The sequence below is a fragment of the Lepidochelys olivacea genome (genome assembly GCF_965140295.1).
Source record: "Lepidochelys olivacea isolate rLepOli2 genome assembly, chromosome: 1".
NCBI lineage: Eukaryota > Metazoa > Chordata > Testudines > Cheloniidae > Lepidochelys > Lepidochelys olivacea.
Window position 1 is genome coordinate 226,074,520 of NC_140411.1, and position 14,546 is coordinate 226,089,065.

Sequence of the window (14,546 nt, forward strand, 5' to 3'; positions counted from 1 at the left end):
ACTTCCAGTTCCTGATCACAATAGAGACAGCAAGCAGCCAACCCCCAGTTTTTTTCATTGTTGTGCAGTGTGTGAACCACAAGGCCCTTAGGCCGGCCACAGTTAGTTTCTAGCCAAATAATTCATCTTTCTCTCAATAAGTGGCTTCCAGTGCAGCACTCATAATTCTTCATATGATGGTCCCTACATATATTCCACACATGGGATACACATGAGCACCATGTGTTTGAATCCAGAATTTTTTGCAAGCAGTGGCCATTGGCCTGTACATGTGCTGTAGCTTTTCTCATGCTCCAAACCCAGGGCATGAAAAGTGGTGCAGGCCTACACCTCTTCAGCTCCTGCTTATGGCTGCGTGGTCTGAATCGAGATCTTTGGTGTCCTCATCTCCCCTTTTTTTCTTTTTTACTGCGTCATTGCTGTAAAATGTTGTACATAATTAGTTGTAGTAGTTTTTATAGTATACAGTAGAACCTCAGCATTATGAACACCTCAGGAATGGAGGTGGTTCTGCACTGTAATGTTCGTAACTCAACAAAACATTATGGTGGTTCTTTCAAAAGTTTACAACTGAAAATTGACTTAATACAGCTTTGAAACTTTACTGCACAGGAAAAAAATGCAGCTTTTAAGTATCTTAAATTAAGTGAAACAAGCACAGAAATGGTTTCCTTACCATGTCAAATCTTTTTTTTAACCTTTCCCTTAATTTATTATAGCAGTTTACATTTAATTGCCGTTACAGTATTTGCCTTTTTTGGTCTCTGCTTCCTGATTGTGTACTTCCGGTTCCAAATGAGGTGTGTGGTTGACCAGTTCGTAACTCTGAGGTTCTTCTGTAGTTAGTGTTTCCCCACCCATTTTATTTTCCCTGGAGAAGTCTGGGATTATGCCTAGGGTTCAAAAATTGTGTTTCCTGCCTTCACTCCTTTTCGGTGAATGACAAACATCAGCACTGCCTCTACTGCATGGGTGAGGCTTATATTTCTGTGAGCATCTGCTGCTCTTTTCCCCCCAGAATTCATGAGCTTATGGAACTGAAACTCGGAAAATATCTCCTGGAGAAGGCTATGAGTCCCCAGTGGACTGCTTGAGCAGACATTTTTCCACACATCACATACGGGAGATTCATAATTTGGTTCTTGATGACGTCTTCATCCAATGGGAATGCTGACATCACACCTTTTCACCTCATGGGAGGACAGGAAACTTCCTCAGTACCTCTCCAGAGTAGCCCTGGGCAAGGGCTTGACAGAAGATGCCCTACTGGTGTCATGGAAGGGTTGCCTGGGGAATGCCTTTGACACCACTAGTGCTACCAAAGATTCATGAAGACAGAGTTCATGTTTTCCTGTTTGCACCCAACTGGTTGAGACAGTTTGGTTTACAATCTGCTGAAGGCCTCAGTTCACCCACCCAAGAACATCCCCAAGGTGCCGGACTCTGAGTGCATAAGGGCAAGTCCTAGCATCCTAACCTGGGACTGTTGCAACTCAGGGCCTTGTATTTGGATGGGCATCAGAAATAGAATACTCGTTCTAAAAGGGTGCAGTCCATCCAGAACCAAAGCAGAAAAGAGTCTGTGAGAAGCTGCTGTTAAGCAAAATGGAAGCATTTCTCCGCCTGGGCTCACCAATGCAACTTGTGTCCAAAATCTGCTGGGATCCTTCCTATCTTAGAGTATCTACTTATTCTTAAGTCTTCAGGTCTCATGCTCAATTCTCTGCGAGTACATTTAGTAGCGATCAGTAATTTCTGTCCTCTAAATACCATACAGTATTCACTGATCCTGTCACAACTAGATTTCTGAAAAGGAGTCTCAGAGCCTTTCCACCATTGGTGAAGTTTGCACCTTAGTCAGAGGTGAAAGTAAGCTGGTACACCCCGGTCCAGCGTACCGGCAAGAGCCGGTGTACCGTACTGGGGCAACCTGGCTTCCCCAGGGGGCAATCCCAGCAGTGGCTGGAGCCCCAGGCCCTTTAAATGACCTCCAGAGCCCCGCTGCTGGAGCCCTGGGGTAGCGGCTGCAGGGCTCCAGCTGCTATTTAAAGGGCGGTAGAAGAGGGGCGCTCCGGGCCCTTTAAATAGCCTCCAGAGCCCTGGGCTGCTGCTACCCCAGTGGGGGGGGGCACTTACCTTACAGGGTGGGCTGGGGCTGGCTCTGACCCCCTCAACCCTCCCACCCCTGTTCTGCCCTAGTCCCTGCCCCTTCCAGGGGCCAGAGCTGGCCCCAGAGTATCGGTAAGTCACTCGACTTACTTTCACCCCTGACCTTAGTGGAACCTCAATTTTGTTTTGTTGTTGTTCACTTGCTCCCCTTCCCCCTTTCAGCTTCTAGCCACATGTTCTATGACTCACCTGTCCATGAAGGTGGCCTTTCTAATAGCCATAATGTCAGCCAGAAGAGTTGGTGAGCTGGGAGTGCTCATGGTGGACCCACTGTATGCTACATTCTATAAAGAAAAGGTCTTGTTATAACCCCACCCTAGATTCATTCCTAAAATAGCTTCTGAGTTTCATATGAGTCGGGTAGTCCATTTACCGGTAGCTTTTCCAAAACTGCATGCCTCAGATGAAGGGAGATGACTGCATTGTCTGATGTCTCAAGTGCTTTGGCCTTTTATCTGCAAAGAACAAATGATGTTAAGACACCTAAACTATTTGTTTTCGTAGCAGAGTGATCAAGGGGTCAAGCTACATAGACACAAAGACATTCAAAATGGATCTCGAGTTGTGTTACCCTTCGTTACCAACTAGCTTATATTCCCGCTCCGGAGCAGGTGAGGGCTAATTCTACTAGAGGGCCGGTTATTTTGGCTGCATTGCTGAGAGATGTACCTCTCCCAGAGATATGAAGGGCAGCTAATTGAGCTCTTTGCAGACCGTTGCAAGACATAACGCTCTGGTCTGCTCAAATGCAGACAGCTGTGAGGAAAGCAGTTGTACCGTCAGCGCTGGTCTCCTTGCACCCACCTCTTGGCTTACCACTGCTTGTTAATCTCCCACATGGGGAGTACACATAGAGACCATCACTCGAGGAAGCAATGCAGGCTACTTACTGTTAACTGGATGCTATTCAAGATGTGTGGTCCCCGTCTACCTGCCCTCCATCCCCTCTGCTGTGGATTGTTTGAACTGCTGTAAGAATGGAAAACTGGAAAGGCATTGGCCTGCATCACCTTTTATGCCCTTGGTTTGGAGTATGAGGAGAGTTACAGCACATGTGTGAGCCAATGGACACTGCTTGCAAAAACTTTTGGACTCAAGCACACAGTGCGCATGCATACCTAATGTGTGGAACACAGATAGGGACCACATGTCTTGAAGAAACTCCAGTTACTGGTAAGTAACCTCCATTTTTGACTGCCAGGATGCTTGGATGGTTTCTGCTGGTGTCATTCAGATTAGTCTGGCTTAAGAGAATCAGATATTATCTCATCTGCATTATGGATGAGTAAAGAGATCTAACTGCTGCACTAAACCCAAATCAGGTGTCACTTATTCTGAGAATGTCACCTCCATGGAATACTTTGAAAATCATCCTCTTGGAAACATTTCTGCTTTGCACACTCCACATTTTCAGTATTTCTTTTCTGTTGATTACAAGGGACCACTTGCATGCGAACAAAATCTTTGTACCATGCCCTCCTTCCTCCTCTACTGCATGTCAAAAGAATAATTGACATAGTTGTGGTGATAACTATGATATCATAAGCGGGGAATTTTGTCTTCGGACGAGAAATAAGTAGTAGTCACGTAAAGATCCTGTTTTCATGGAAATGTTTCGTTACAAAGCAACGAGAAAAATACAGGAAACATCTTATGTTATAAAGATGTAGAACTGTTCCTAAATAGTATGGTTCAGAGTCTTTCATTAGGCATTAACAGCTTTTCAGCCATGTTCAACCCTGGTAGATTTCCCACTTCTCATTTGTAGGTAATTGGAGACTTAGATTTTTCTGCTTGTAATTTAAGTTTTCTCTTGGCCTCTGTAATTGGCACATGGATCATTTTAACTTTCTGTTGTGTATTTTACTTGGTTATGTGTTTCTGAGCATTATTCTAGCACAGATTCTGTTTAGAGGCCAATTCCTCCCTTTGTTGACCACAATGCACATGTGTGCGCACATTCTTTTAATTATGGGAAGGAGATGCTGCTGCAACGAGATCTGGGAGCTCAAACTTTCAGAGCCAATGCTGCATTATTAAGCTTGAAGAGCAGTTCCCCAGCTGGGATGCTGCTGTGTTTCACCTACAGTTCCTTCCAGAGATATAGTTAAAATATGACTGTTGGGAGAAACTATGTTGGAGAATAGAAAATGTTTTCCAAAACCCAAACTGAGTTCCAGAGAATGGGGGGACTTAAAATGGGAAATTTGCCCTACCACCACATACAATGAACGATTCATTTGGATAATACTAATGCTAGAGAAGTCTGAGTTTGCAGATATCAAGAAGACAATTATTTAATACCTTTCCTTTTGAAGTTCTTACTGAGTGGATCTCTGAGAATGACAAAGGGTCTCTGGAAGCGGGGGAGCAGAGGGATTTGACTGTTTGTGAAAGGAGGCTTGCATGCTGTCATAAATATAAAGGGAAGGGTAAACCCCTTTAAAATCCCTCCTGGCCAGAGAAAAAAATCCTCTCACCTGTAAAGGGTTAAGAAGCTAAAGGTAACCTCACTGGCACCTGACCAAAATGACCAATGAGGAGACAAGGTACTTTCAAAAGCTGGGAGGAGGGAGAGAAACAACAGGGTCTGGTCTGTCTGTCTATATGCTGTTTCTGCTGGGGATAGACCAGGAATGGAGTCTTAGAACTTTTAGTAAGTAATCTAGCTAGGTACGTGTTAGATTATGATTTCTTTAAATGGCTGAGAAAAGAATTGTGCTGAATAGAATAACTATTTCTGTCTGTGTATCTTTTTTGTAACTTAAGGTTTTGCCTAGAGGGGTTCTCTGTGTTTTGAATCTAATTACCCTGTAAGGTATCTACCATCTTGATTTAAAAGGGGGATTTCTTTATTTCTGTTTACTTCTATTTCAATTAAAAGTCGTCTTGTAAGAAAACTGAATGCTTTTTCATTGTTCTCAGATCCAAGGGTTTGGGTCTGTGGTCACCTATGCAAATTGGTGAGGCTTTTTATCCAACATTTCCCAGGAAAGGGGGGGGTGCAAGTGTTGGAAGGATTGTTCATTGTTGTTAAGATCCAAGGGTCTAGGTCTGTAGTCACCTAGGCAAATTGGTGAGGCTTTTTACCAAACCTTGTCCAGAAAGTGGGGTGCAAGGTTTTGGGAAGTATTTTGGGGGGAAAGATGCATCCAAACAGCTCTTCCCCAGTAACCAGTATTTGTTTGGTGGTGGTAGCGGCCAATCCAAGGACAAAGGGTGGAATATTTTGTACCTTGGGGAAGTTTTGACCTAAGCTGGTAAAGAGAAGCTTAGGATGTTTTTCATGCAGGTCCCTACATCTGTACCCTAGCGTTCAGAGTGGGGGAGGAACCTTGACACATGCTTTCAGTTACAACTTCCTTTGTTTTGGTCTAAAACTTTCTCTTTTACATGTGTCCCTTAAAATTCTGGTTTATGTAATGAATAAGGGATTTGACCTTTCCAAATGTGGTGTTTTGCTGTTTATATACTACATACGTACAACAAACTTTGTGTGTGTGTGTAGGGGGGAGGGGTGTTTGGTTTGCTTTTGTCTTATCTTCTATTAATTAGTGATTAAATGTAGAAAAAAGTCACTGGTGAAATGCTTGGGGGGAAATCCAGGTTTTTCAGAAAGCAAAAATAACTTGCACCTAGGTCAGAATTTTGAACAGTGTGAAAAGTATATTTTTATGCCAGTGAAACTTTTTTCTTAGCAGCAACCAGAAAAAATACTCAAAGTACATGCCTAAAATAATAAAGACAGAGGATGTTCTCTGGAACCTCACTCGCCCAACTGTTGCCTCGCCTGGTTTATAGGTGAAATGTCTCCCTGTGGGTGAAATGGGTGAAATGTCCCCCTGCTGATCTTTCCAGGCTTGAGATCTACTTTACTGAGGCTGCTGGGCCTTGTTCTACAGTGCACTGTAACTTTATTGCAGGACAGACCACTGGGCTAAAAGGATGCTGTGAAGAGACTTGGGAAAAGTGTTTTAAATTGAATACCTGGATCTTGTCATGATTTCAAAGAGTGTGTCCATATTCTTTCTTTCTTTTTTTTGCATTTGAAATTATCCTTGCTTTTTACATCCCCACACAAGAATTTATTTTAAAAGATGCCTTTAAAGCCTAAAAAAAAAAAAAACTCTGTGCAGATGTGTGTATATGTGGGGAGGAGGAAAGAGGTGGGTTCTAGGGGAAAGTAAGGTATTGATAGCTTTTGTGTAGTAATGTTAGTAGTGGGTATATAGATAACCGGTGTTTCTGCTCTGTGTGTTTCCCCCTTTTTTTAAAGCTCCTACAACTTTCCTGTTGTTCAGTCAGAAGAACGCAATTAATCGCATGGTGATAGATGAGCAACAGAGTCCAGATATCATACTCCCTATCCACAGTCTCAGGAATGTCCGGGCCATCGATTATGACCCCCTAGATAAGCAACTTTACTGGATTGACTCTCGGCAGAACATTATCCGGAAGGCACAAGAAGATGGCAGCCAGGTATCCAGTGAGAGGAATTGCAAAGAGATGAGGCACTGTTTATACGAAGCAATGATTAAATTTTAAATAATATAGACGGACAGACTTCCTGCTAGCTCCGGGTTCGCTGTAGCTGGTCTGGACTGGTGGTGATGAGAACCTCAATAGAAATGGATAGTAGGATTCATGTAGGAAATACAGAAGGGGCAATAGTCTGTGCAGGGAAATAGAGATGACCGGGGAAGGTACACTGACTTGAGGGTAAGAGATTTGGGGTGGTATGCCGCTCCTGTCTAGGAGTTGGGGAATTCTGGTGTAGGCATGAGGAGAGTGGGGTAGTAGACCAGTGGGACTCTGGATTAGAGGCATGAAACAGAGTTGCAAGAATCCCAGCAGCATGGAAAGGGAGCACATGATTGGGGAGCAGAGAGGAGGCACGGATGGGGCCGGAGACAAAGTGTGGTGCAGGATGGGTGAGGTAACAGTAATTGATTAAGGCTTGTGCAATTGTTCATTCTCAGACTTTTAAAATCTTTTATTTATTTTTGGTGGCGGGGAATTGAAGACATAAATTTTTTTGTTGAAAGTGCAGTTTCTTAAGGAGGGGGTGGGAAATGTGAACTGGATTCCGTTGAAATGCTCGTTCATCCTTCACTCCTATTTAGGGATGTTTTTCGTGAACATCTAAATAATTTAACATCCATAACTGGTCCAAAGTGCCAGATCTCTCCAGGACCAGCAGAATAAAACAAGTGTGCAGTTTCTAGGCCAAGTGCTTTGGAAGATGTGACAAGCCAAAAAAAAAAAGGTTGGCAACTTTTCCAAAAGTGCAAGACAAACTACTTTACAGAGCACCTTTGTCCCCAGAATGTCGCATTGAATTTACTCCAGGCTTTCCAGAGAGACTGTTGGAGGCTAAGATGTGGTACATGGACTTTCAGCTGGATCGATATGTCTCTAATAAAGTTGTCTGGGTGGGGTAAATCGTGTATGTCACAGGGAAGACTACTTTGATCTTATCTGTGGAGCGATTATAATGTCTGCATAATAATTTTCTATACATTGAAGAGGGCCAGAAAGGGGGATTACATGTAGTTGAAATACTTGGAAAAACAGGGAAAACTCAGAAGGGAGTAAAATGGGAAAATTCTAAAGTGCTAAATTTCATACCTAGACTAAGGACCAGTGCTAGCAGATATCCCCTCTACCAGTTAGAAGGGTTCCCTAATGTGATTTTCCTACTCACATATGTGATGAAAATGATGTAGGAGGATTGATGCGAGAGCTGTTGTCCAAGTCATCAGCTGGTCTCCTGAACATTTCTTTTCCTGATCTATCCTATAGACTGTTCAGGGTTAGGGATTATTGGTGACGTGGACTTTGTGTTGTAGAGAGATGTGTGTTCTGTATTCACATTAGTCTATGTACTGAGGAACTGGACTGTCTAAGGAGTTTGGTTTATTAAGAAAAAGAGAATGAGATAGAATTGGAAGAGAAACATCAAAACTGTGCCATGCCAAGGCTCAGAGAGTGCCTTTCCAAGTGGAAACCTTGACTTTAGTGATCTAGCTGTCTCCTCTCTTAGAGTGGTTGGGATTTAACCAATGTAATCTGGTTAATGTAACCCCCACAAAGCCCAACAACAACATCTGTTCTTCTGAGCTGCAACCGAATGGTATGATTTCCATCCCCCTAAATCTGCCAGGGTATGTTTTGTGTCCACTGCTCGCTCTGCTGTTGCTCACCAAGGGACCGAGAGAGAGAGAATCAACTGAACACGTGTTCCTGGTTTAGGATTATATTTTGGAGGCCTCTTTCTAACTTGGAAGAATTTCACATACAGCAGATCCAATTCTAGGTGATGCACTGAATGTAATATCCTTCTGGTGATTTCCCAGAGCCTTACTGTGGTGACGAGTCCGGTTCCCAATCAGAACCTAGACATGCAGCCCTATGATCTGAGCATTGACATCTACAGCCGCTATATCTACTGGACTTGTGAAGCCACTAATGTGATTAATGTGACACGCTTGGATGGGAGACCGATGGGCGTGGTGCTGAAAGGAGAAGACGACAGGCCCCGGGCCATTGTGGTGAACCCAGAGAAAGGGTATGTAGTTGTAATGTGGAATAGTAGGGAAAATCCAACCCGGAGATCCTATTAATAAATCTTCTAGCTTCTGGCTACCCTTCATCAAAATAAAGGTGTCTTTGGAACTTTTGCATTGGTGCTGAAGGTTGAGACTTCTAAAATTCTTAATACGGGCCCATTGAAGTCAATGGGAATTCTTCCACTGACTTAATTGGGGCCAGGATTTCCCTGGTAAAGGTTAGCAGGGTTCAATTATGGCCTTCCTGAGGCTGAGCCTTGTTGGGATGGAGAGGCAGTGCCATTAGAGGGTGGTAGTGTTGTGTTATAGAAGGGGAGAAGCCCAATACAGGGCAGGACTTGATACATCTTTAAATGGATGCAATGAGGGGTAGAGGGCTCAGAGGGTTCACCCTCCCTCCATCCCCACCCCACCCCACTTGGCCCTGGACTGGAGCTAGAAATTTAGCACAGCTACCCCTCTGTCATGAAGAAGAGGCAGCCAGGCCATATTTGAGTGACACTGCAACCCCATGCACCACGTCACAACATTACTCACTCAAATTTGGCTCAGCTGCCCCATAGATTTGAGGGGTGTTGCAACTCCATGTTCCTTACCCCCACCCCACCTTTACAGTCCTTTGGGCACTCATGGGCACCCCAGTCCCTAGGAAGAAGTGGAGTAGGCAACACTCCTAGTCCCCAGGAGAGGGGAGGATTGGATCCAAGCTTTTGGGGCTTCCTGGGAAGTAGAGATGCAGAAGAAGGATGGGGCCTGGAGCTCCCAAAACCACCTGGCTCCTGGTGGGGATGGTGTTTTTCAGGGCAGGGAGACCATCGGGCTGGGTGCAGTGGGGAAAGCTCAGAGCTGAGTGTGGGGAAGCTGGAGGGGAGTATGTGTGGAACTGGGTGCAGGACTGGGTATTGGGGAGCAGCAGGGGGAGTGTGTGGGGCTGGGTGCAGGGAGCTGTGGGCCCCAGCTGTAAGAGAATTCTGGTTATGTTCCTGTCCTCTTCACACGCATCCTGGTGAAATGCAGGGCAAGAGACATGGCCCCATCCTGCCTAGAAACAGCTCCTGTACAGATGGTCAGTTCCTCCTCCCTTGCACACCTGAGTGCTGAGAGATAGAGCAAGCCTGTTTCCTGCATGTGTACTAGGCCCAGGTATCCTGTGTTCCCTTCCTCCTACCCCGGAGCAGAGCACCTGCAAAAGGGAAGGGACAGTTTAGCCTGACACTGAAAATGTTTTTTTACTCCCAAATCAGTTATTGTCTTAAATAGCTGCCTCCTCCCTCCCGCTTCGCACAGTAGTGAGAAGGGATGTTTGTCTCTCTGAGACATTGTTAGAGGGAAAAAAGTTATTTAATAAAAACCTGCATAATTTACTAATCTGTTTGACTCTAACTATTCCTGTTACAGGTACATGTATTTCACTAATCTGCAGGAAAGGTCACCCAAAATCGAGAGGGCAGCACTGGATGGAACTGAACGGGAGATCCTCTTTTTCAGTGGCTTGAGTAAACCTATAGCCCTAGCCCTTGACAGCCAGCTGAGCAAGTTATTCTGGGCTGATTCAGAGCTCCGGAGAATTGAGAGCAGTGACCTTTCAGGTAAAATAAAACTTATGTTTAGAAATTCATTTGCACTCTTAGTTGCTCAATATTAGTGCTGTTCACTTCAGTTTCTAGTTTCAAGACCTTGGTTAGCTTCTCCTTCAAAGGCAGTTCACAAATAATCACTGCTCTTTTTCATGGACATCACTTTTTTGGAGTACTAGTACCTGTCAGGCAAACCAGGAAGTGTACAGTTGGTGAAAAATCTGTGCTATAGGGTTAAGTTGGCATGCACTGGCCATTTCTGTGCCTGTGGCAACATAAACTATGTAATACCTGCAATGTCTGTCCTTGTACTTCAGATGCATGTCCGTTCCCCCATTTGCATGCATGTATGAGATATGAGAGTAAGAGTAGAGACTGGTGATGGAAACTATAAATGAATTTGGTAGTAAAGTATTGCATTGATATATGCTCATTAATGATATAATAATGCTTTGGAATTCTGTAGTGCATTCCATCCAAGGACACCAATTTGCTTTCCGTCTTCTATTTAAGTTTCATAACATGTCTGTATGATAGGACAAGTGGTATTATTTCAGTTGCAAGTGTGTGCAGTTTGCCCAGTGACACATGGTAAGTTAATGGAAGATCCAGAAAAAGAACTCTTGACTCTTAATCGGGTGTTATAACCAGTAGACCACACTTAGTACATTAAAACATTGAAATTTTGGTATGATGTATCCTTGGATGACCTTGACCACCACAGATTCAGTATCTGCAGGATTCAACTGACATCTGAAACTTACTCGTTCCTTGTTTCCCCTTTTGCATCTGTTATGTCAATTTTTAGAACACCAAAGTCGAAGGCTGGTGTAAATTATAAACCTACTCTCTTGTTTTTAAATTATCGTACTTTAAAAAAAAAAAAAGCTGTCATCAGATTTTATGTATTGTTTATTAAAACCTCACCATTCCTTCCATGAACATGGAGAATTTTTTTTCCAAAACACTCATCTTTAGACATTTGCACTGCAAGATAAGTTACAGCAATTTATCAGTGTAAATCCTATCTGTTCAGACAGATTGCTAGTTAAAGAATGCTGATTAATAGGCCTTTTTTTTTTTTTAAACTGAGAGCATAATTTTTCTGCATTGTGTTCTTAAAAACTCTCTTGCTTCCTGTGTCTGCAGATGCTGTTACTCTTACAAAGAGAGACCGCATGCTTCATATGTGTGATAGGATAGGAGAGAGGAGAATGCTCCCAACAGATACCTGGGGCCTAGTTGTGTTGTCCTAATAATAGAAATCCCATTGAAGTCAATTGGACTTCTCACATGAGTAAAGGCTTGTCTACGCAGGGAAATGGACTGGAATAGTTCCTTATGTGGACACTAGTTTGGAATAAAAGGTCAGTATATTCCAGAATAATTAGTTTATTTTGGACACACACTAATTATTCTGGAATACACTGACTTTTATTCTGGAACTGTGTGTCCACACAGGCAGCTAGTCTGAAATGGCTATTCCAGTCAGTTTCCCCCATGTAGGAGGGAAGTAATGGCAGGAAAGAAGTCCTGTTAGTCATGTTTCATTCTTGAGCAAATATGGATTTCTAAGCCTTTAGGATCTTCCTTTATGACAATCCTGGTGGGACTAGTGGACGCTTTGTGAACTTTGTGGTCCCCACTTTAGGATTTCTTATTTATATGAGGGATAAATATCACGGTCTTGGTTTAGTCACAAATAGTAAATTAATCTCAGTCATAAATATGGGTGAAAAACTGAGGTACTTTTTAAGAGACTGAGATTTTTAAGCTAAAAGTTTGTGCAATATGTTGAGAAATGTCATGTAGATCCCCCACCTCCTCACTGGATCATAAAAGAACTGTGTCCAAAGAAGTAAAACTTTTATTTTTGTAAAGGTTGACAGTAACAGTCGTGCTTCCCTTTGTGCGCCTCTCTGCCCCCTTCTTGACATCTCACAGCTAGTGTTCCCGCAACAGATGACTCATACTCATAGATTTTAAGGCCAGAAGGGACCATTGTGGTCATCTAGTTGACCTCTTGCGTTACACACACCATAGAACCTCACACTCGTAATTCCTGCATCAAGCTGGATATGTCCTTCTACAGAATCCATTAACATCTTTCCTAGGGCCAAATTCAACACTGGTGTAGCTCCAGATCAAGAAGTGAAAGCGCTGTCTGTATTTGAAAGCCGCGGGGGGAGGATTCTTAGGTGCTGTGTCAGAACACATGTCTACACTACAGGCACTGTAGCAGTATAGCTATGGCACCTTAGCTATGCCAGCATAACCTTACAGTGTAGACATAGACTACAGCGAAAGATGGGGGGTTTCTGTTGTTGTAGGAACTCCTACTCCCTGAGCAACGGTAGCTAGGTTGATGACAGCATTCTTCCATTGACCTAGCTGTGTCTGTGCTGGGGGTTAAGAGTCAGCGTAGTTGCGGCACTCAGGGATGTGGATTTTTAACACCACTGTGGACTGTAGAAAAGTCACTCTCTAGGTTTTAAGTGTAGACCAGGCCAGAATCTATCAGCTAATCACGATGAGACATCAGGCAAGCAACTTAACCTATCTGTGCCTCACTTTACCCATCTTAAAATGGAGATGATAATTAGTTTAACTTACTGTAAAGCACTGTGAGCGCATCTAATGAAAGCCTATAAAAATGCAAAACATTTATATTAATAAACATGAAATAATAAAACATTCAGGCATTATAATAATAAATAGATAACTTTTTGGTCCCAAAAGCAAATCTTGGCCACACGTTCCTTGGAAAAAAAATGGTAGCCTTTTATATGTGGTGGTTCATTGTACTAGTCTTTTTTAAAAATGTCAGTTACTTTTTTTTGCAAAGCATAGTGTAGTTGAACACGTTCACAAGCTATTACCTGCTGTAGGGGTTTTTTGTTTTGTTTTTTTGTTTTGTTTTTTAAGTTTTAGATAGAAATGACCTGAACACCCCAGAAGGTTTGGCAGTGTTTGGATTTAGATCCAAACATTCCAGCTGTGGGTTCTCTGAACTTTTAGTTCCTGTGATGAGTGTGTGTGAGTAAAAGTAAGTATAAGTGCAGGGCATAATAAATTCACTAAATCTGTTTACAGGTCACCAAATTCACAGTATAATTGTGCAGTGTAATCTAAGCTCTGGGGTTTTTTTTAAATATAAGTTTCTAGCCCTAGAGTTGTGAAGAAAATAAATGTAAAAAGTTAATGTAAAGTAGCGCAGAGTAAGTTTACAGGCCATCTTCAGCAATAGCTCTGAGACAAGTATGAACTGTGCTCCCTTTCATCTGAATGGAATTTTAACTCTGAAATCTAATAATGACCATTTAAAAGTCAGTGCTGTTAAATAATTCTCACTGTAGCATAAACATTCAGCTAATGTGCTTCTCCTGGTCGCTGCCGAGGGTTGCTAATATAGAGAACGGAGAGGGAGTCTTCACTGGGGAAAAGGGTATATTCCTAATTCAAATTAACTAACACATGGTAACTAACGCAAAGTAAAAACCTAGTGAAGGCAAGGCAATTTATAATTTTCACACTAGTTTGCAGGTTGAGTTAACTCCCTCATAGTTTTCAAGGGTTTACATTTTCCTACTAACTAGTATGAAAACTACAAAGTGCCTTGTCTTCACTAGGATTTTACATCATATTAGTGATGAATGAACAACTCCCCTTTTTTCCCTGATGAAGACAAGTCCGAAGAGCTCAAGCCCATGCACAAAACTTAAAATTGCTGTTGATTCTTTCCAGAAGGGTTAGGGGAAAAAAGTACTTCCCCTCCTCTTTGCCAAAAGTCTTAATCACCTCATGAGAGCCAAAACCCCAAACTGCCTTATAGCTGAACCACTTGGTAATAGCGACCATAATGTAATTAAATTTAACATCCTTGCAGGGGAGAAAACACCAAAGAAGCCCACCACTGTAGCGTTTAACTTCATAAAGGGGAACTACACAAAAATGAGGACATTAGTTAAATGGAAATTAGAAGGTATAGTCACAAAAGTGAAATGCTTGCAAGTTGCATGGAAATGTTTTAAAAACACCATAATAGACTCAAATAAAATTAAACATATTTTAAAATTAAAAAACATATTAAGCAGATCAAAAAAATGTTACCATGGCTAAACAACAAAGTAAAAGTAGTGGTTAAAGGCAAAAATGCATCCTTTAAAAATTTCAAGTTAAATCCTACTGAGGAAAATAGAAATGAGCATAAATTCTGGCAAGGCAAATATAA

At 42.5% G+C, this 14,546-nt stretch overlaps 1 protein-coding gene across 2 annotated transcripts in view; it reads left to right on the top strand.

Moving 5' to 3' along the window:
• LRP6 (LDL receptor related protein 6) overlaps nt 1-14,546 on the top strand; it is a 191,372-nt gene that overhangs the window by 155,839 nt on the left and 20,987 nt on the right. For both annotated transcript variants that reach the window (XM_084627378.1, XM_084627379.1), the window contains 3 exons: nt 6,446-6,648; nt 8,526-8,737; nt 10,137-10,327. In XM_084627378.1, the coding sequence (XP_084483504.1) occupies nt 6,446-6,648; nt 8,526-8,737; nt 10,137-10,327 (606 nt within the window). The remainder of the gene's footprint in view (nt 1-6,445; nt 6,649-8,525; nt 8,738-10,136; nt 10,328-14,546) is intronic.